The 22,750-nt window shown below is 41.9% G+C and overlaps 1 protein-coding gene and 1 pseudogene across 1 annotated transcript in view; both read left to right on the top strand.

Annotated features, from left to right (window-relative positions):
- Positions 1 to 14,291, top strand: part of RSU1 (Ras suppressor protein 1) — a 184,177-nt gene extending 169,886 nt beyond the window's left edge. The window contains exon 9 of the mRNA XM_073334125.2: positions 13,743 to 14,291. Within this exon, the coding sequence (XP_073190226.1) occupies positions 13,743 to 13,845 (103 nt within the window). The 3' untranslated portion in view covers positions 13,846 to 14,291. The remainder of the gene's footprint in view (positions 1 to 13,742) is intronic.
- Positions 14,292 to 19,696: 5,405 nt separating this feature from the next.
- Positions 19,697 to 20,087, top strand: LOC140906067 (ATP synthase F(0) complex subunit C3, mitochondrial pseudogene; annotated as a pseudogene).
- The last annotated feature ends 2,663 nt before the right edge of the window (positions 20,088 to 22,750 follow it).

Genomic DNA, 22,750 nt, shown 5'->3' with positions numbered 1-22,750 from the left:
TGAAAAATTATGGAGAGGTAGCTGGGGGCTTACCTTATGATCTGTGTTCATTACAATAAATGACATTTTCACTGCAGTGTTACCATAAAGATTATTGGCTGCTGTGTACTGTGGGTCTCTCCTGAATAGAACAGCTTTGTCTGCATAGTGTTAGCCATGGAAAAAAAACTAAAGATCTGCTTAATTTATTAATTATTTTCCATATATTAATGGTGTACTGCTCTGGTCAAAATTGACAGGAAAATGGAGATGCACTTCCCTTATAGCCAGTTGTTTCATGATACAGTGGTAATCAGTATGTGTGTCATGATCTCTGATGCCCCACAACTCCAAATATACATCTGGAAGGTCCATAGACTAGTAATTAGCTCTCCATGAACAAGGAGTTACTGACCTCTGTCTTGCAAAATTGTAGGGTTTTTTGATTTAAGGAAATATGTGATGTGGGAAAAGTTTGAGTGAGCAGGTTTTACTTTGAGATGAGAATTACCAAGGAACTAAATCCTAAATCTAACTATACTTATTTTTATTTCAGTTTATTAAAAAAAGAAAAAAGCCTATTCCGCTATCTAGGTACCGTTCCATCAGTTAAGAATACATTTAAAAATAGCAGTAAATTCCATGCAGCACCCAGTTAGTAAACACCTCTCACCAATGCTCTGTCCCCATATAGCCCATAAACCCTAAAAGCAAACAAACAAAATCCTCACACTGATCCGCCTCACTCTCCCCAAGCTCCTCTTCACAAAGATGGGTTTCGCCATGTGTCCTGGAGGTCAACGCAGTTGGGCTGTTTTGGACCAATGGCATGGAGTTAATATAGTTAAAAGGGTCACTGCTGGGAACCTGAAGAAGGATTTCATATGAGAGACAACAAAGTCTATTTTTGCATTGCTAAAGCAGACTGGTTACAAAAAATCAGGAAAAAAAAAGGGAAACTCTCCAATTTCCCCACTCTTCCTTCTCCAATGGAATTGGAGGAGGAGGTATGAGGGGGAGAAATTGGTTGCTTTTCTGAAAGATGAGCTTTAGCTAGACACAAGTTGTTGGGCTTAATCAGGGGCAACTGGGTGAAATGTAATGTCCTGTGAAATACCTGGGGTCAGAGTAGATGATCTCTTAGTCCCTTCTAGCCTTAAACTCTGTGAATCTATGAACCCTTCACCTCTGCCACTAAGGTCACAGGGAAAGTGTGATCCCTAATTCCACCCACTAACATGAAACCCCTTAACTGTGATTAGATGGTCCTGATAGAATACTTACAGTGTTTGCCCCACGTTCCTCTGGGGGAAGGAGTTTGAGGCAGCTCGGCAGAGGAGGGGCTCATGGACGGTAAAACCAGCATGTCTTCTAGGAAGCCTGTATAAACCAGCACAACCCTGGCCTTTGCCACAGTCATTCATTCCCAACACATGCATCAGTGGGGCCACTACCTTCTACATAAGAGCAGCCATACTGGGTCAGACCAAAGGTTCATCCAGCCCAGTATCCTGTCTTCCGACAGTGGCCAATGCCAGGTGCCCCAGAGAGAATGAACAGAACAGGTTATCATCAAATGATCCATCCCTTGTCACCCATTCCCAGCTTCTGGCAAACTGAGGCTAGGGACACCATCCCTGCCCATCCTGGCCAATAGCCATTGAGGGACCTATCCTCCATGAACTTATCTAGTTCTGTTTTGAACCCTGTTATAGTCTTGGCCTATCGGCATGGCTGCATTCTTCCATAGATTTGCGGGCTTTTCTGCTTCATTTTATTCCCTTGCATACTCCTTAGTGAAGAAAAGGAGCTAGGGATCACTCAGGAGTAGTAGAATACAAACCATGCCCCCTGCACTGATGGCCAGAAGAGAGATTGCATAGGAGCAACTATGGCAACTTTATGCTACCCAAAGTTTCTTTTCCTCCAGTAGCGTAGCTGTCCCAACACCCAGAGGATTGTGAGTTTTCCCTCTTCTACAAGCAATGAGATCCACCAACCCCAACATAAAGTATCGCTGCCACAGGTTAATTCCAGGAGACTTTATTTTTTGTAAAAAATCATGTTCATTTATTAGAATATTCCTGGAGTTTGTTCTCTTCTTTTTATCAGTAAACTAATTGTAGTTAGAGGGAAAGAAATGCATAACTGCTATCCATAGAATAACTTAAAGAAAATCACTCAGTTAGTACTTAGCCATTTTTACCAAGAACTATATGAAGAACCTTGAAATCAGTTCCTGAAACATTTAAGAAAAAAAACCATAAGTGTTGGTTTTAAATTGAAAGGGCTTAACATGAACGGCAGCATTAATGTAAGGGAGGAATTAAAGAAGACTTTTTTTTTTACTTGGACAGGGAAGGTCTGAACAAGATTTATGCATTTTTGCTCAGTGTTGGTCCAGAGTTAGTTTGAGAGCAGGCAGGTGTTTCTGATCTCAAGTCAGTGGCCCAGACTATAGTCCCAACCAAATAAATCAGTGTAACAGTGCAGTGTGCAGATTTATATACTGCATGCTCATACAGTAAGGCACACACAAGACACAGGTATGATGATACAGATCACTTTGAGTAAAGAAATCACAGACGCACTAGTGGTGACCAGCACCATTTCCTCGTAGATGTATTTTGCTCCACAGCCTGCACTGTCTCTTGCTAGAGTGGCTGACCCCGCTCATTCTCATTCATCAGATTGGAGGATGCCACTTGTCCAAAAGGACATCTTGGCCCCTTCGGGTCTGTAGAGTTGGGGGGGATACCAGTGCCTAAAGCCTTCTCCTGCTTAAACATGTCAATGCAAAAATACATTTTAAGCTGTGAAAGGGGGGGAAGGTATAAAAGGGGGGGGCATCTTTTAAGATTCCCACTGATGTCAATGGATATTCTCAGGAGTAAGGGCTTAGAGAAAAACCTAACTGAGTTTCTCCATTATTTGAATATTCTAAAATGCATGCAAGCATTCTACTAGGGAAGAGAGCGGGAGATGGAAGGGGTGGAGGACACTTTCATTTTCAAGTAAATTGTATGTATCCACAGTAAGATATTCACAGATTGGGAAACTATCACTTGCCCCATGCAGAGACATGATGAGATGTAAAGTGTTCCCTTATTCCACTGTATAGACAACCTGCTTCACCAGCTTATACATGGACAGCGGAGCAGGCTTCACTGGGCCTCTTCTCCCTGTGCAGAGCGGGATGGTGGCTGGCCAACAGATGTGAACTGTCACAGATTGAGAAGTACCCTGATGTTGGCCAGTAGCAGATTGCTTCCCTCATGAAGCATGGGGCGAATGAAGGAGTGAGTGAGTTATGATTCTGAATGTCACAATTCTTTTCTTGGGCTGCTGCAGCTACCTGCCACCCCTCACTTGGAGATAGGCACTGTCTAGCCCATTGTTGCATATGTCTAAAGGATCTAAGCAAAATTTCCTATAAAAATATTCCATGCTTTGAGAAAGATCTAAGATCCCGGATCCAGTAATCAGGATTGTATAAGCAGCCCCTTGTGCCAGAATGGGATACTCAATGGGACTCGGTATGAGCAATGAGGTCCATCGTTGTGGATCCACTTGCAAACCTAGGGTCTAAGTGAGTAATATTTTCTAATTATGATTCTTGCCCGTTCAAAATTGAGCTAGTTTGGGTCAGGCTACCTTACGTGGAGAAAGATGACCCTCTGCCCACAACCCCTTCTGGCATCCTTTTGATTATTCTGGATTTGTTTGGGGACATCTTGTCAGTGTCACAGACTTCCTAAATTAAATCTTAATTTAGATTTCTGCTCACAGAGTAGGAAGAGGAGCGTTTTTTAAGTTATAAGTGAATTCTGCTTCTTCATTTGATTGCTTTATAGAGATCCCCTTCATGGCTTCTATTTTGCTGTACACACTGTCCAAGATTTTCAAGTGACTCAATTTTTGGGTGCCCAACCCATTACTCCTTAAAGAGGCCTGATTTTTAAATGATGGGTGCTCAGCAGTTTTAGAAAGTTTCAGGGTTTGCTGAGCACCCATCTGCTGCAAATCAGGCCTCTTTAATGTGTATTGAGTGGGACACACAAAATCTCTAGTCATTTTTGCAAGTGTTGGTCTGTCTGTTTTTCTTTAAAGGGATTTTTTATAAGCTTCCAACAGTGCTCCTCTATCAAGGTGCCCATCTAAGGTACAAAATTCAAAAAGGTGTTATGCTCAGAGGGTATTAAAAGATGGCTTTTTTTATTATAAAAGAATTGCAAAGCATCCTCTTGGAATTCTTTAACAAAAACGTTTAACATTCATTAACACAGAAAGATCAACTCGAGGAACTGTGGATAAAATCAGTCTTTCTCAAAGCTACTGTTTCTAATTTACCTAAAATCACAGTCAGATTAAACGTCACAAGCCAGTAAAAGTTTCCTTACCTACCTTACTAATGACGCCTTATTAACTTACCGACGGTTATGGTGGATTCTCCATCACTGGAAAATTTTAGATCCAGTTTGGCTCATTTCTAAAATATATTGTGACAGGGCAAGGCCAGATGGCTATGGTAAAGTAGTGAGGAACAGGTATGTTAGCCCTAGGCTAAACAAATCCCTGGTACCATGGTAACCAAATGGTAGTTGCTTGAATTAATCAAGACACCTGGGGCCAATTAAGATCCTTCTAGAAAGCAGTGGAGATAGCTAGGTTGATTGAGACACCTGAAGCCAATCAAGGGCTGGCTGGAACTAGTTAAAAGCCTCCCAGTTAGTGAGGTGCGTGTGTCAGGAGCTGTAGGAGGAAGCCGCGCTGTTGGAGGAACTAAGCAGTACAAATCCATATCGGGCGTAAGGAAGCAGGCCCTGAGGTAGCGGTGAAGGAGATACTGAGTGGGGGCTGCTGGGGGAAGTGGCCCAGGGAATTGTACACGTCCTATTTCCAAAAAGTCAGCTACCATAGCTGCTACTATTAAGGTCCTTGGGCTGGAGCCCGGAGTAGAGGGCGGGCCCAGGCTCTCCCCTCCCTTCCCCGATTCCCTGAGACTTGAAGACAACAGAGACTGTGCGAGGGAGGGTTGCTTCTGCTCACCTTCCTTGCTGGTTTATGATGAAAATGTCTCAGTAAGCTGTGACTGTTTCCTCTAGAGAGAGAAGGGCTATGTGGAGGGTCACAGTGAGCCCCTGAGGCTAGCGAAATCTTCCAGGGAACGCGGGACCCACAGAGACAAGGACAGAGCTTTGTCACAATATGCTGTAGTTCAACCACAGCTATTGAACTTGAAGCAGAAATTAATTCAGGAAAGTCCAATGTTCTGAGTTACCAGGAAGGTCAGAGTAGAGGATCACAATACTCCCTTCTGACCTTAAAGTGTATTATTATTAAAAATTAACATTTTAGAAACCTAGTTTACTTTTCTTGTTATTTACTTTGTGCCTTTTGGTTTAGCTTGGAGTGTGTAAATAGGCTAGTCAATTTCACTTTTGTTGGTAGTTTTCAGTCAGCCGAAACTTGTCCACATCAAAACCCAAATGAGACCCATCATTTTGTAGAACCCATAATCATCATGTGCCTAATGTGCCCAGCCATTTGATGGCCTCGTCATCAGCCGGGTGGAGAGCTGGAAGCCCGGCGTCAAAATAAGCTAGTGGGCACTCGTCAAGGATGTGCAACGTAGACTGAAGTTGACCTCAGCTGCTTCGCGGGTCATTAGAAAAGCCCCATTTAAAGAGTGGCTACACAGTTGTCCTATCCTATTCGAAACCAGTACAGGGATGACCACAGGTGACTTGCAAATCAAATTCTGGTAGACAAATGGTTGAGTTAGTGACAAGAGTGATTAACGACTATAGTCGCTGACCACTTATTGCACCAAGCAGATTCCACCATCATGTCCTGTGGGGGCATAAATGACCATAAAGGGCGTCTAGAAGACAGGTAAGCTGGCAGGTGGTTGAAGGGGCCTATGTACAAAAGCAGGTCACTGTTCTCATGGATCTTAGCCAGCAGCATGACAAAGGCCTTCTCTCAACGAATACGCGGTCATGCTAAGTTACTAAGTATTGGTAGCTATGGCAACAGAGTTTCCTGTAAAGCCCCAGTAGCAATACTCATAGCTTTGTTAAGCTCTACAGCAACCAGCCTCATGTGAGATGAGCGACAACAGACAAGAGCACAGTATTCTGCTGTTGAATAGACAGGGCTGATGTTCTAAGGATCCAGGTGCTCCACCCCAGGTCAAACCAGTCAATTTTCTGAGCATGTTTGTTCAAGTGCTGACTTTGGCTGCCATCTTCTCTCAAGTGGTTGTAGTTTATTAATGACCTATCCAATATCACATTGCAGTAAAGTGGGTTTAGATCATGCTGCAGACATTGGCTGTTGAGGAAAATTTTAAACTCGTGGCTTGCATTAGCAGATGAAATGCACTAAAACGAGTTTTGGAAAAGCTCGTCTGTGGGCGCCATCAACTACAGTAGTCTGCCATGAGCTTCATATCATCGCTCAAGACCATGTCAATTTCTGAGAAGGACTGAGCAAGGTAGCTGCAGCAGATGTCAGCACAGATTAAACTTGTGTGAGAATGTAGCTGGCAGGTCAGTGATGTGCACATTGAACAGTATCAGTGAAAGATCTGAGCCTTGAGGAAGGCCATTGATCTGACACTTCCAAGAGCTACAGCAGTTGCCCATGTGTACTCTAAACCGCATATAGAACCATGGTTTGACAGCTCCCCACTATAGGCGATCTACCTGTTCCTTACTTGACAACCAAGCCACTGCCAGAAGGTGCAGGACAAGGCATCTGCTACTACCAGTTGAGGTTGCAGGATATCTTCCTGCCATTACTGGTGCTGCAGTAAAGTACATCTGCTAGGAGAAGGAGCCACATGGAGCAGCTACCATAAGGTGTTGGGAAATGGGAAAGAGTGATGGAGTGGAAAGTCTGATGGATTTGGAGAAGGGAAGAGTATGGAATTGATGGATGCATTTTGGTGGGGAAATTATTTTACCCAGGAAACATCATGTGTATCTGACTGAGATGAAACGTTTTTGTGGGAGCTCTTTGTTACAATGTTGGCAGCACTTCATTGTTGCTTAGTGATATTAGCCAACCAATCTGAAAGCAGAAACACCACCACAAGACTTGTTTAACCAGCACAGCCTGAGCTTTGAATATGCGCAGTGAACTGTTCTCTAACAAGCTGCATATCAAGAATTATTTGCTGAAGAAATTCACAAATAATTTCAAATAATGAATACATCTGACAATTCTGCCATCTGTTCTCAGAGCATTTGCAAACATAGAGGTGAAGCTAAATTAATTGAATAAGTGAATCATTTTTAATTATTTGAACTGCCCTACTTAGAACACAGGAAATGCAGTTCACTTTGGAATGTGTGAGGAAACCAGATTTTCATATTACTTGTTTGTTTTATTGTTAATTTAGCAGTCACCTAATTAATAAACATAAGTTATTGGTAAATTAACAAATTTTAAGACATTTGCAAAGTAGTTAAAAATCCCATCCTTCATGCACTGCAAAGGTGAACTGCAGTCCCTGGATTTGTCTCCTTCCCCGTACAAGAGCTACCTTGAGGAAGCATTGGTAATGTAGCAGCTCCCACAGAGGGGAACACCAGCCCCATTTGCATCATGGAGATACTGAAACAGTGACAGGCAGGGCTAAAACCTGCTTGGGGGTTGGGGGAGAGAAAGTGTGTGTGTGTGTGTGTGTTCTTTTGAAGTAAATATTTAGCTACAGTATCTAAGGTATTAATTATAATAATCAATGCATACAAACTACAGTAGCTAGCATTGTATTTACAGCAAGCAGCAGCATTTTGAATCTTTCATGTTTTTCTCACCTTTTATGGTACCTTACCAGATGATGGAATTTCATCCAGGATTGTGTCTAACTGTACATATGTATAGCACTCTACATAAAAACCCCTACAGTTATGCCTTAGCCAGACAGTGACAAAGCAATGCATTTTCCCATGGCTATATTTTGAAATCTCTTTGAAAATGCTCAGGGCCCCAAACCTTTTACCTTAAGGTTCTGTCCTCTAATGCCACATGTTTTTAGCCTTGAAAAAAACAGTCTGCAGCCAACACAGATCTACACATATTGTTTTGGGGGATCCAAATCAGAATCTGATCCTTACTCTGAAATCAGCTGAGACTGGTCTCAAACTATTTAGATATTTCCTCTGCATGTTTAACACATTTTTGCTATGATTGTGCTTGTTCATTGTTCCCCTCTCTGCCTTTAGATGTAGGTTTTAGTTATTGAGTGAGGTAACGTAGACTAGAAAGGGCATGTGGGAAATTATTTTGATGTTTATTTTTAAAAAAATATTTTACAGTATTTTCTAACTTTGTGAATTTTAAACAGTAATTTTTTTAAAGTTACAGATGTTAATAAGATTCAGTGTTTTCACATTACATGCCAGTTAGTGCCTTTCAGTTCATGCCTGTTAACACTGTAAATTGCAACATTTAGCAATTTGTAGTTTAATTTAGAAGGATCACCTACTTTCTTAAATGCTTAAGTAATGTAGCAAGCTGCAGTTATTGATTCTCTGAATTTATTACAAGAAAGCTGTATTCAGTCTTTCCTCTTGGGAATGCACCTCCTGAACTGCATGCTTGCTAGTGACAGCTTAGACCCCTGATACATAACCAAAGACCTCGCCTAATATCCTTGCAACTGCTTAAGGAATTTTTATTAAGTAAAGGCATCATTAAAGAGGACAGAATGATGAAGTTTAATGAGCATCTTTCTCACATGATATTGTTAGTTTTGCTGTAGCAGCTACAGTGTTCTTATTTGTTACTTCCAGTCGGGCAAATAGAAAATGCAGTGGGGTTTTGTGATATTTGTATATGTGGAAATAGTTGTGTTCACCAGAGATTTTTTAAAAATGTTTATTTTATATATAGAGATAGATGCTGTATGGGATAATTACAGATATCTGAAGTGTGTGTTTGCAATCCAGGTTTCATGCTTTAGTTTTTGCTTGATAGAGATTTGGATGTAGATTTCCTCATAGAACTATAACATCCATGTAAACATATGATATTACAGATTACCAGATGTAAAGCTGTGTGCCATGCCTTTGGCATCTGCACATAGATTACTGATCAATTCCCATAGATAGTGGGCACCATTAAATTCAACATTCCAAACTCCAGGTGCTCACAGTATCTTTATAATAGGTACCACAAATCACTGCATGGGTTGATTAAATGGAGCCCAGATCCAGTCTAACCAAATGGAGTTTAATTTTCTTTTAATTAATATAGGTAGGCCCTCTGAATAGCCCAGTTCAGTATCTTTGAGTGAGGAGTCAGGAGTGACTTCTGGTGGTATTACTTAAACCCACTAAAATTAAGAACATCTGGGGCCCAGTTCTACCTTCACTGACTTCAGTGGAGTTTCCCTAGTATAAGAGAAGGCAAAATTGTGTCCCGAATGTATTGTTAGGTTGAGGCGTACCTGTTATTCTTTTTGCATGTTGTTGTTACACCAGGGATACAGGCCTCCTTGTATTGGGTATTGTACAAACACAGAAGAGAGACGGTCCCTGTCCTGGAGAGTTGATACAATCTGAAGATGTCTGATCCTGGTTCTCCCTTTGCATAGCGGACTATTTAGTTTGATAGATTTCAAGGAGTATATCTTGAGCTGAGATAGCAATGCACAACTGAAACTTACTTGAAACTTCTCGAAGGAACCCAAGTTCCTTGAGTAGTTTAACTCAGTGAAGGAAGCTTTAGGTTCACACAAGAAAAGGCACAAGGAATGTCTTATGAAAGGGAAAACTTACAAGTTAAGCCAAGGTCCTACTACTAATTTAATATTCCCACGCATGGTGGAAGGGAGAAGAAAGATGTTAGAACCCTAAATACACTGCTTACCATTTATACACAATTCTTTTTAAGAAAAAACTGTACCACTGTTGTTGTTTTTAAAGTACAACTGAATGGGTTTTTCTATTTAACATTTTTGTGACACATGATCAAAAAGAATGTTGCCCAATTAGGCCTTTGACAAAATTCCATTGTTTATACTAACACTGTCAGAATCCAGCCTCTCCATAGCAGAAACGTGCATGAAACAGGCAAAACACACACACACATCCCTCAGGGGAACCCCCACTAATCCCCACATTATGCCAATCTGCAAACTTCAAAATTTGTGCCAAAAAGGCAGTCTTTCCCCACTTCTCAGCAGCTAGTTTATAGCCAACAAGCTGTACTACAGGACATTACATAGTGTTATGAGATATTGTCAGTTCTCAAGAGAGAAAATACATGTTGTGATAAACAATAAAAAATATGACTAATATATGTTCATTTACTTTTGATTTGCCAGATGCATAATTTGCAATGTCTCCCCCAGTTATTAGTGAGTTTCTTCTGTGCAACATGCCAGAACCCAGTTCAGATACTTAGGAATCTGTATACACTTTTTGTTAAACTACAGCCTTACCACCGTACAAGAAAAAGGAAAAAAGTGAAATAACTCCAGCAGTGCCATTCAGAAAAGAAAAATATACATCATACATTCCCAAAGCACAGAAAATGTGGACTCCAATATCCACCCACTTCCCCTCCAGAAATACCACTTCCCCTCCAGAAACCCCACCTGGGAAACGAATGGAAAACTTACTTCAGCAGTCTCCCAGCTTTCCTCTCCCTTCTCCAAGCCGTAAGAGTCCTCCTTCCTCCTCTTCTGACCCCACAGTTCTAAAGCCCTTCCTCTACCCAACCTTGAGCCAATGTCAGTTGATGGGAAGAAGCTGTGAGGGCAGGATAGGGTGAAGAGAAAGCTGTGCAGTGATGCTCCTAGACCCCTGTATCCCCTTCTGCTTTTTAGTGCCTATGGTGAGAAAAGCACTTTCTGGTGGTTTTGGGGCTCAGATCCAGGGATTCTGTTTAAATTCAACCCTGCGAGGGCCCAGTGTTGAATTTCTCCATATTCAGATTGTATGCTCTTTGGGTTTGTACAGCACCTAGCGCAGTCGGGCCCCTTTCTTGGTTAGTCCTTAGGCAATACTATAATAAACAGGATTAATAGCAATGTATGAAAAATGTTTGTATTCCACTCTAAGGTCATGTTAAAGCTTCTTTAGCGTCAGAAATCAAGCTTAAATAGTAAAACATAGTATATGTTTGCAGATTTGAGCATGTATTTCCATTTGTCAGCTAGTAACTTTTAAACATCATAAAATTGTCGCTAATGGTGCTTTAAATGATCAGTTGCATGTAGCCACAAAAGAGTCAGCTCTTTTATTTTTATCTTAAAGTGTCTTTTGACAAGAGTTTTCTCCTTCCATTCAAACTTGAATTCAAACACAGCACTGGATAGGTTTAGATTAAAAGTAAAACAAATTTCTTAACAAAAGGAGATAGGATTTTAAGTGAGTTCAAGTATGAGGGATAAAATTAGAAATGGTTACAAGCAAATAAAAGTGAAAATTGCTTTCTAGAGACCAAGACTTAACAAAACTACAGTCTTGCTTCAAGGTAAGATTTTTACCATACTACCTTCCAGCAAGAAGCTGGCCACCCTCTGGTCAGGAGCTCCCACAAAGTCCAGCGTGCTCAGTTCTTTTGTCATCTTAGATGAAAGACAACTTAGGATTCTTTGCCCCTCTTTTTTATGGTCCAGTGAACCTTTGAAATGGATTCGTCGGAAGGCAAGCCCCAGAGTAAAGTTAATTCAAGCTGTGAGGAAGTAAATATGGAGACTGCTGGTAAAAGAAATTCCATGCTGCTTTATTTCCCCCAGTGGAGTTTGCTGAAATGCAAATGAACTGCTGTTTGAAATGTGATTGCTAATTGACTCTGACACCTGGCTGGAGGTGTCAGCCTGTCCTTTGACTGGGAGAAACCGGTTTACCTACTCTCCGAACTAGTCTAGTAAATGCAGTTCAGTTCCACATTTTCTTCATATTTTTATGAACCCTCAGGCATTTACCATGCATACACCCACAAGAATATTAATGATCAGTGTGTTTAGTTTTCCAGTGATACCTTCCATGACACGTATCCAATACAGTGTAGGACATTAATGAATTGGGATGTATTGAACTGGTCAGGCCGGTTGAAACCAGTGAACATCTTGCATTAGGATGCTCTTAGCTTCACTCTGGGAATATGTGACCCTATCGCTTAACATAATGCCATTCATTCTGTTCATGGGAAATGTCACTGCAGGTAACTTTGAGTTAAGGAGCACATGTTAATTTCAAAAAGTTATTGTCAAACTTGGTTGGCAATCTGATAGCATGGATAGCCACTGAGACAGCAGAATGATACTGAGGTATTATGAGGGGACACCTTTCAGAGGGATTTCAGTAGTGTCATCGTTCCATGTGTTTGTACAACTAAGATGGGACTATACTACAATCTATACTACAATCTTAATTACTGTGGTGGCTGAGGAGGCTGATGTGCGTGCACGCTACCCTCTTTCTGTCGGTGGTGCACATCCTCACAAGGAGTGCTTCCACCAACTGAAAAGGGGCAGTGTGGGGGGGCTGAGCGCCAGGGCTCAGTTGAAAAGTCCAGATGCCCCCCTGGACTTCTTGCCTTCCCACTCCCAGAGAGCTGCACCCAAAGTCTGGTCACTGCCGTGCTCCGGGAAGGGTAGCAGGGCTGGGAGTCGGTGGCAGCCCAGCTTTGAGCAGAGACCCAGCAGGAGCCCAGGTGGGGAGTCAGGAGCTGGCTTTCTTGTCAATTTCACGGCTCCAGTGGAGACTTGAAATTGACAAGAATGACAGCCAACAGCCGACGTAAGGGACGTAAGGAACGCGGTATCTACACAGAGGTTGTGTGTCCCTAACTACACCAACATAAGCCCTACGCCTCTTGTGGAGGTGAAGTTATGTCAGTGTAGTAGGGCACTTACACTGCCAGGAGCAAGGCTGCAGTGTATATACGGACATATTTAGGTTAATATAAGCGGCCTTATGTCAACCGAACTCTGTAATGTAGACCAAGCCTTAAAGAAAGCAAAGCTCAGGATCCTTTCTCCTCTAGACACACTGACATCCCCTCAGAAAATGTCTCTAAAAAGCAGTTTGTGTCAATAAGGGAAGTTAAATTTGAGCTGTATTTATTTTGAGTGGGCTTTCAATGTAGCTTAATCAGGATTATTCATTAATTTTCTGATGTTTAGTTAAATCTTCTCAGCCATATAGTCTATTTAGCTTTGCTGTGAATGCTAGCCATCTTAATTGTTAGATACTTTGTCAACATTTAATCAGTGGTACTTATTAATGTGGCATTGATGTGTTGGTAGCTATCCCACTACTATCAATCATGTGTGAACAGACAGAGAAGACTCTGACACCATTGCTCTCTGTCACATTATCAAGCCCTTGGGTTTTCTGGTTAGGCGTGATGCTCACTGTGCTGTAAATGGGTACTCTGTCTCTCCAGTTTAACCCAATTTTTGTCACGTTGACTTAAATACACATACTCTGAGCCTTTATTCCATAACTGTGCTGAATAAAGGTTGCCAGTTTCTGAAAGCAAAACTGATTTCCTCCTTTACGGTTTTTAAACCCCGTTTTTCCTAGTGTTAACCTCCTGATGAGTCAAAGAAAACTAATACTATGTACTGCAGCTTAAAGTCTAATATGAATTTCAAGCATATACAGATAAAATAAACTAATGACCCTCTGCTTTCTTGAGCTTCAGTAACTAAATGCATTGCGTAATGTGCAGTTGGTTGAAAGCCCATATGATAGTGTTGGTATCACAAATGTTTTTGTCTCATTTCTTTGCAGTCTCTATGGCAGACATATGCAGGCAAATCCCGAACCTCCAAAGAAGAACAATGATAAGTCAAAGAAGATCAGTCGTAAACCTCTGGCAGCGAAGAACAAATAAGTCACTGGCATGTGCCAGCGTTTTTAAGGCTTTTTTTCTTTTTTTTCCTGCATGTGCCTAAAATATTTCTAAATGTTTACTGAAGAAATGCTGTTACCCATTTTATAAAAAAGCAAAGACTCTCTTCAATCAACAGCAATCTGCCAAATGCACTGCTTTTAAGACCTTGCTTAAGGAATACAATATTATACATTCTCCTAATTACTACTAAAGCCATGTAGCCAATAAGTATATCACTATCAGACACCATTTTTAACTTTTATATTTATATGTATATGAAAAACAATGAAATATTTTCTGTTCACATATATCACATGTCCTGTTATGCTTTATAATTTTTCCGGCACAAGTACGTAAATATAAAACGTATAATATTACATGTGATTTTAATAAAATCTTTATTTGTATTGTGTTGCATTCTTCAATAGAATTTAAAAAAATAAGGTAATGTTCTTGGTGAATATACATAGCCTAGGTTCTTGTTACTTATTTTCATTTTTAGTTGTACTATGGCATTTTGTCTGATACAAGTTAGTTAAAATGTAAAGCCTTCTGTCTAAGAAGTGATATATTTTCATCAGTTTCATGTTTTTCTCATATCAGTGTGTCACACTTTTTTCCTTTGAAGATTGTTTTAAAATTGGGGAGAGGGGAGACAAAAAAACATTCTGTGAAGGGCTGCCAAACACTATATTTGGAAGAAAACGTTCTCATTTGAAGAAATTATTTCTTCAGTGGTTAGTTTAAATACATTTTTTTTTTTTTGGAGTTTTCGCTATAAATTTTTTTTTAAATCTCTGCATTGAAATTACTTGGATTGAAGGACTGTTGTAAATAGCTTTTGAATATGTCATAGGAGTTATATTTATCTGTACAAAACCTGCACCACACCCAAGGCCAGAAGCTGCAGTTGTGCAGCGATTAAGCAACCCATTGTTTAACATCAGAAGTAGTGTGAGAACTCATTGAGGGGGGAAATAAACCTTACACACAGTGATTTCAAAATAACTTCTAGCAGGGCAAAAGCTAAATGGAAGGTGCATGGAGAGGAACATATCTTGGTGTCAGGACCTTCCTTACCCCTAGGTTTCCTCTCTCCTGAATTTCAGACCTAAGCAACCAGTTGCAGCCTTTATGATGTCATCCAGGCAGCAAGCAGAAAATCATGCCCAGACTCCTGAGATGTGGGATTTGCTTTAAATAAGAAAAGTAAACAGTTCAAATGTCTTACATTATAAATTATTTACTATATAAAACAGTCTATATCTGATCACTGCATTATCAACACCACTGTAATAAAGGCCTGTTCTTTGGCCTTTTGGGGAATAAATTTGGCACATTTTATTTACGAAAATCCATTCTTAACTGGTAAGGTTTGGGGGGTGAGAAGAGGAAGTTGCAGGGGGTGGGTGTGTGTGTGTGTGTACACAGAACTTTTACCTTTTTGTCCCTTTCTCTCATAGACAGTTGTTAAAAAGTTTAGGCTCAAATTTTCATAGATTACAAGGTCAGAACCCCATGGATGACAGGGAGCATTGTGGTCGTCTAATCTGACTACCTGGATAACACAGGGAATAGGACTTCCCAAAATTAAATTCTGTTTGAACTAGACAATATATTAGAAATATCCAATCTTGATTTAAAAATTGCCAGTGATGGAAAATCCACCACCCACTGTGGTAAATTGTTCCAATGGTTAGCTAACCTCTGTTAAAAAATGCCTTATCCCATGTGAATTTTCTATCTTCAGCTTTCAGCCATTAGCTCTGGTTAAAACTTTGTCTGCTAGATTGAGGAGACCACTTATCAGATTTCTCTTCTCCAGTCAGTACTGACAGAGTGTGGTTGTCACCCCATCAAATTTCTCTTTGGGAAGGTAAGCAGATTGAGCTCCATTGAGTCTTCCACATTTGTAAGACTCCACATGGATGCCAAAGTTCACCACAGATTTCAGAGTAACAGCCGTGTTAGTCTGTATTCGCAAAAAGAAAAGGAGTACTTGTGGCACCTTAGAGACTAACCAGTTTATTTGAGCATAAGCTCATGCATCCGATGAAGTGAGCTGTAGCTCACGAAAGCTTATGCTCAAATAAATTGGTTAGTCTCTAAGGTGCCACAAGTACTCCTTTTCTTTTTGTGAAAATTCAGCACCTAAATCCTCATTCAGGTGCCTACAAAGGTGGCCTGATTTTCAGGAACCTGAAACATTCAGTGGGGCAGAAGGATGAGGAGAAACAGGATTTTGGTGGGGAAAAGCGGGAGTGAAGGGTCCAGGGATGAATGAATCTGCAAGTGTGAAGGGAGGGAAGAGTGAATGAAAGGAGTAGAGATTAGAAAGCTGGAGAGAAACCTGATGGGAAAAGTATTAAACTGAAGAGGGAGGCAGACTAGGAAAAGAGCTTTCTTGAAGAGCAAGGAAAGATGAAAAAAATCTGAGAGAGTAAGTAAAGCTGAAATACAAAAAGCGTTACAAACAGAAAACAAGGCAGAAAAGGATGAAAATATGCCCAGAGATACACAGCGGAAGGAGGGAAACGGGGGAAGAAAAGAGAAATTAGAGAAGAGATAGTACAGTCATTCTTTTTATTTTTAAACGGTGCCAACATGTTAGAGCAAAATATACAATAGCTTGAATTTTAACTATGTCTAGATTGTGTATGTTCTATATTGTGGTTGCTAATTAAAGGTTTGCTTTATTTTACTAGGTTAAATTTATTGCACCATGTCATTCTAAGAACTGGAAAATACTGCATCTTGTTATAAAGTCAGGCAGGGATTCTCTTCTGTTTGTGCAGTGCCCAGCACAATGGGTCCTTTGCATGTTAGCAGAGTATAAATATTTGCTACTTAGAAGATATGACTGTTTCTGTTTTAATAGCAATACCTGTCTATCCAGATGCTTGTCCTACTTGGCCACCATCCACATATGTTCTACCATTCCGTTATACATGTAGGTTCCAGGTGTGGGTGCTGGTTGAGTCTCAGGATGTGGCAGAGGCTCTTGTGCCATTAAGGAGCTCATTGTGGAAATGGAACTACGATAGCTTTAAGAAGGTGGTAGTTCTCCTCCTCTGAACAATGTTTTCATTAGCAGATTTGTCATTGTTTGGGGCAATCTGAGTTTAGCTTCAAGGTTTTTTGCCACTCTGTTGTTCAAGGCCCATCTTTAAGATTTCTGCTTTATGCCTTTGCACTTACCGGTATAGCACAGCCAAGTTGACTGGCCAGCCATCGGGAGATATTTGAGATCAACAATTATTTAAAGTGACTATGTCTAGTTTTTCAAATAATGTCCTGGAAACTGCTTTCAGGATGCCGAAAATGACCTTTGGCACCCACATTTTTGGGGAATAAACAAACTTGTGTTATAACCACAAAATTTCAAAGACATCTGCTTAGAGAGAGTAGAACCTGCTCTGGGTTTCCCAGGAGCAGACCAGTGGAACGAGAGGTGAGTGTGATGAATAGGTTTTGGAGTGAAGACCAAAGCCGAGGGTAGGCACTATCAAAGGTGTCATTTTGCTGAAAGGTTTCAGAGTAGCAGCCGTGTTAGTCTGTATTCGCAAAATGAAAAGGAGTACTTGTGGCACCTTAGAGACTAACCAGTTTATTTGAGCGTAAGCTTTCATGAGCTACAGCTCACTTCATCGGATGCATTCAGTGGAAAATACAGTGAAGAGATTTATATACACACAGAACATGAAACAATGGGTGTTATCATACACACTGTAAGGAGAGTGATCACTTAAGATGAGCTATTACCAGCAGGAGAGCCAGGGTGGGGCTGGGGAGAAAACCTTTTGTAGTGATAATCAAGGTGGGCAATTTAGACAGTCTCTATGCAAAAGAATAAATGGACACAAATCTGACATCAGGAATCATAACATTGAAAAACTGGTAGGAGAACACTTCAACCTCTCTGGCCACTCAGTAAAAGATTTAAGGGTGGCAATTTTGCAACAGAAAAGCTTCAAAAACAGACTCCAAGGAGAAACTGCTGAGCTTGAATTAATACGCAAACTAGATACCATTAACTTGGGTTTGAATAGAGACTGGGAGTGGCTGGGTCATTACACATATTGAATCTATTTCCTTAAGTATCCTCACACCTTCTTGTCAACTGTCTAAATGGGCCATCTTGATTATCACTACTAAATTTTTTTTTCTCCTGCTGATAATAGCTCATCTTAACTAATTAGCCTCTCACAGTTTGTATGGTGACTTCCAACTTATCTGTATCTGTGTGTATATGTATAAATATATAATATCTTACTATATGTTCCATTCAATGCATCCGATGAAGTGGGCTGTAGCTCACAAAAGCTTATGCTCTAATAAATGTGTTCGTCTCTGAGGTGCCACAAGTACTCCTGTTCGTTTTGCGGATACAGACTAACACGGCTGCTACTCTGAAACCTGTGCTTCTGATGTTGAAGTACTAAAAAGAGTCCTCCCCTCAGAGAAATTGGCCTTTAGAATCATAGGTCATGGAGTCCAGTCACCTGCACTGGGGCAGGACTAAGGGTTATCTAGACCATCCTTGACAGGTGTTTGCCTAACCTATTCTCAAAAACCTCCAGTGATGGAGATTCCACAAATTTCCCTAGTTAATTTGTTCCAGTGCTTCGCTAGCCTTACAGTTAGGGAGTTTTTCCCAGTGTCTAACTTAAATTTCCATTGCAGCAATTTAAGCCCATTACTTCTTGTCCTGTCCTTAGTGGATAAGGAGAGCAATTTATCACTCTTCTCTTTATAACAACATTTTTCATACGTGAAGACTGTGATCATGTCCCCTCTTCAGGCTTCTCTTCTCCAAACTAAACAAACACCATTTTTGCAGTCTTTCCCTGTATGTCATGTGTTCTAGACCTTTAATCATTTTTGTTGTCCTTTCTCTGGATTTACTCCAACCTTTCCCATAGTGTGGTACCCAGTGTAATGTTACCCTCCATATTCTTTATGAAAATATGCTTCTGATATGGATGTGACATAACTGAGATTACTTTCTGCAAGATGGCTCATGTAAGATATGATTTACTGAATGTATGCATGTATCATTTTGGAATCTGAAGTTAGGAATATAGAGCATGTATCTGTATTTCAAAGGGCGTGTCTTCACTAGCACTGTTAACGTGGCTGTGTAGTCGCACAGAGGGCTCTCCCAGCGCTATAAAAAACCCCACCCCCATGAGGGAAATAACTCCCAGCGCTGGGAGCGCTGTCTACGCTGGCATTTTGCAGCGCTTGGGGGGGTGTTTTTTCACACCCCTGAGCGAGAAAGTTGCAGTGCTGTAAAGTGCCAATGTAGACCAGCCCAAATGTGCTACTTTGGGTGTCACCCACAACTAGTCCTTCAGATACAACAATGGAAAAAGCCAGACAGGGCTGATGGCCCATTAGCAAAGACAATGGATGTGAAAGGCCTTAGTCTTCCTGTGGACACTCCAGACAGCCTATGGGTAATGGCTTCCACAGCCCTGCAGAGACAAGGGTTTGAATCACCTGGTACTTGCCCCACCCCTTGGAAGGCCAGTGTTTTTCCACTGGAAGACAAAGGGTTCCCGCCATACACAAGAGCTATATAAGGCAGGGTCGTGACATCATCGTGGTTCTCCTCTGCCTCCCCACCCAAAGAGACCCTGAAAAACAACTCGAAGCAAGAACTGAACTGAGGGCAGGAGGGTTGAGCTGGAGCCGGAAGGCCGTCTGGCTTGAGAGTAACAATGCCTGAAGTCTCAAGCTGCAGGCCAGTGCAGCTGCCTTCCTCTTGACCTCTGCCACTGCAGCTAAGAGGCGGATTCCAGCACCGAGGAGGCTCCAGGGACACAGCGCCAGCCTGCAGCCCTCTGCCATGTTCACCTGCGTGAAGCTCGCCTCCTTCCCAGCCCCGATCCATGCAGGATCAAGTCTTGTACAGGCCAATTTCTGCATCAGTGTTGTCTGGGCCGGAGATCAGGACTGGAGGGGGCAGCTCAATACTTAATGGAGCCCAGAATGCTGTCTCCCAAGTAGCACTTAAGAGAGTTCCAGACGAGGGCTGTCAGCGGGGACGTTGCCACTGCTGCCAAATTTATTGGAGCCACAGTAGGAGTGGCTGGTTCTGGTGCTGGTATCGGGACCGTCTTTAGTAGTCTAATCATTGGTTAGGGCAGAAATCCCGCTCTGAAGCAGCAGCTGTTTTCATATGCTATCCTGGGATTTGCCCTGTCTGAAGCTATGGGTCTCTTTTGTCTGAGTGTTGCTTTCTTTCTTTGCGTGTTTCGTTTTATTTGCTTAGCAAACAGACCAAAGCAGATTACGATCTTTAACCATTTAAAATCTGCCTTTTGTAGTTAAAACAAATTTTATTATTATTCAACCTACTTTATGTAACTTCTAACGGGGGGGCAAGAAGTCATGCATATCTCTCTTCGCCATGAAGATGATGACCCTTTTATGAGTTTGCGCTGTGCAGATTTTTCTATGCAGTGCAAAACAATATACTTCGGGGTTTAATCTCTCAAAAGGGGAGTGCTGGGTAAGCCTTTACACACACACAGCTGATTTCAGGCTGTGTGTGCATGCGTGCACGCTGCAAGAAGCCACAGAGCCTAATTCAGGGAATCCAGGTGGGTGGAGCAGGAGAGGCTCGGTTAAACCCCAGTACATCAGGTGGCATCCTGGACAGGGGGCTCCAACCGGGCACACCCAGAACTGGACAACATGCTCCAGCTAAGGCCTTATCATTAAGGCTATATTTATTCATGGGTATTTTTAGTAAAAGTCATGGGCAGTAAACAAAATTTCACTGCCCGTGACCTGTCCATGACTTTTACTAAAAAGTCCAGTGAATAAAACTGGGGGGCGGGGGGTGGCCCTCAGCTGCTAAGCAGAGGCATAGCCAGGCACCTCTGTACGTTGCCTCCTCCCAGAGCGCTGGCTTCACAGCTCTCATTGGCCGGGAACTGCGGCCAATGGGAGCTGCAGGGGTGGTGCCTGCAGGCTGCTGTAGAGGTCACAGAATCTGTGACTTCTGTGACCAAACCGCAGCCTTGCTTATCACTGCTGAGTAGCATGGAAGCGTTACGTCTCGTATCTTGCTTCCCACACTCCTGCTAATATATCCCAGAATGATGTTTGCTTTTTTATTTATTTATTTTTATTTTGCAACAGTATCACATTGTTGACTTCTCTTTAGTTTGTGATCCACTGCAGCCCCCAGATGCTTTTCTGCAATACTCCTTCCTAGGCAGTCATGTCCCATTTTGCCTGTCTGCAGTTGGTTATTGTGCATGGGTTGCTGTTGTCAGTCCTCTCTTCAAATGTGTGCGCTTGTTTTTTGTATCAGTATTTTGTGACCCTCTAAAAGTGTCCCAGTTTTTTGGCTTTTGAACATATGGTTGCCCTTACACTTCTTGAGGGCACAAGAGTCTTTATTTTGGTTTTTCCCAGGTCTTGCATATTAAGGAAATGCATCTGTTCCTCAATCAGCTGCCAGTCTTGCAGCTGGCAAGTCGCACCAACAATGCAAGCATCTTGCTCAAACTGCAAATTAGTCAGTGGCTTACATAGTGAGGTAGTTGAAGGTTAACAGAATTGACCCACTTCTCATGTGGGGAATATAGAGGTTAGTTCAGGTAAGTTTGCCCGTTTCTTTTCTTTTTTTTAACCACTACAACATGGGGCTTAAACAATGGTACTGCCGGCCCTACCCCTCTTGGAACATTAGAGGCAGTTATTGCATTGTACACCCTCCACGTACACCTTCTTCAAGCCCCTTGACACACTGTACCTCATTAGGTGAAGGAGAAAGAGACTGAGACCCTCCCAGATCCCTGCTGCTCCCTTGCAAGGAACAGAGTGGCTGGACAGCTGGAAGGGCAAGGGCTGCACCCTATAGGAGTTTTCAGGGAGCAGCAGCATAAGGAGGCTGGGCCTCTCTATTGTTCTCCCCAGGGAGGAAAGCCTCCCCACCCCGCTTCATTTATCACAGCTATACAGTCAGGATTTGTGCTATGTCGTCACTTTTTTACTGAGGTTGGCAGATGTTCTCAGACGAAACTATTATAATATCCCAAAAGCTGGATTTTTTCCCCCATTTCAGATTGTGTTAGTCTGGATCCTAAGGAGAGTTGACTGTTGAGCAAAATGATTTATAAATATCTTTGGTGCCTGTCAAATGCTATAGATGAAAACACTAACTTTCAAAAGGCTGACCACCTGCCTCTTTCCTTCTACATACCCGTTTCTGTCGGATCTGCTCCAACGACATAGTTCCCATGTATCAGGAACTAAATTACAGAGAGGAACAATTCCTCTGGTATCAGGAAAAATCCAGGGCTCTCAGTATTTATATTTTGAAATTGACGCTCAAAAACATTTTTTACCATATTTTTAGATCAAGAGATACAAAAATCACAAGAATGCGCGTATCTGCCCAGCTGACAATCACCCACGTGCTTTAATAGTCACATTCTGAGCCATTTTAGCAGCCGAATGCAGGAGATCTGCAGGGGAAGCCCCTAGGAGGGCAGCTCACCCTCCTCTACTGAAAGCAAAGGCAGAGCTCCCACTCTCCCCAGTCTTATTATTGCCCAAGAGATTCCCCCTCCTTATTGCCCCGCCCACCCCAGCCAGTAGTCTCTCCTAGTAGCCTGCATCACTGTGCAGAAGGGCAAGACTCCCACTCAGGGCTGAGCTCCTCCTCCTTCTTCTACATGCTGAAGAAGCAGAGGTGGGATTGCTCAGGATCTCTGTCTCCCATTCCCCTGTTATTTCAGAGTGTTTTTTCCCCTGTGCCTTGATCAGAGCTAAGTGCACAGTTTGTGCTCAACAGATCCTGCCAATCTGTGCTTAGTTCAAGACTTTCTGCCACCCCATCAGTCCAGGCCAATGATAAAAATGATTCTATTTGTCACCCATGCCA

Source organism: Lepidochelys kempii, chromosome 2, assembly GCF_965140285.1.
Source record: "Lepidochelys kempii isolate rLepKem1 chromosome 2, rLepKem1.hap1, whole genome shotgun sequence".
Classification (NCBI taxonomy): Eukaryota; Metazoa; Chordata; order Testudines; family Cheloniidae; genus Lepidochelys; species Lepidochelys kempii.
Note: the sequence above shows the minus strand (reverse complement) of the source record. Positions and strands in the feature narration are given on the sequence as shown.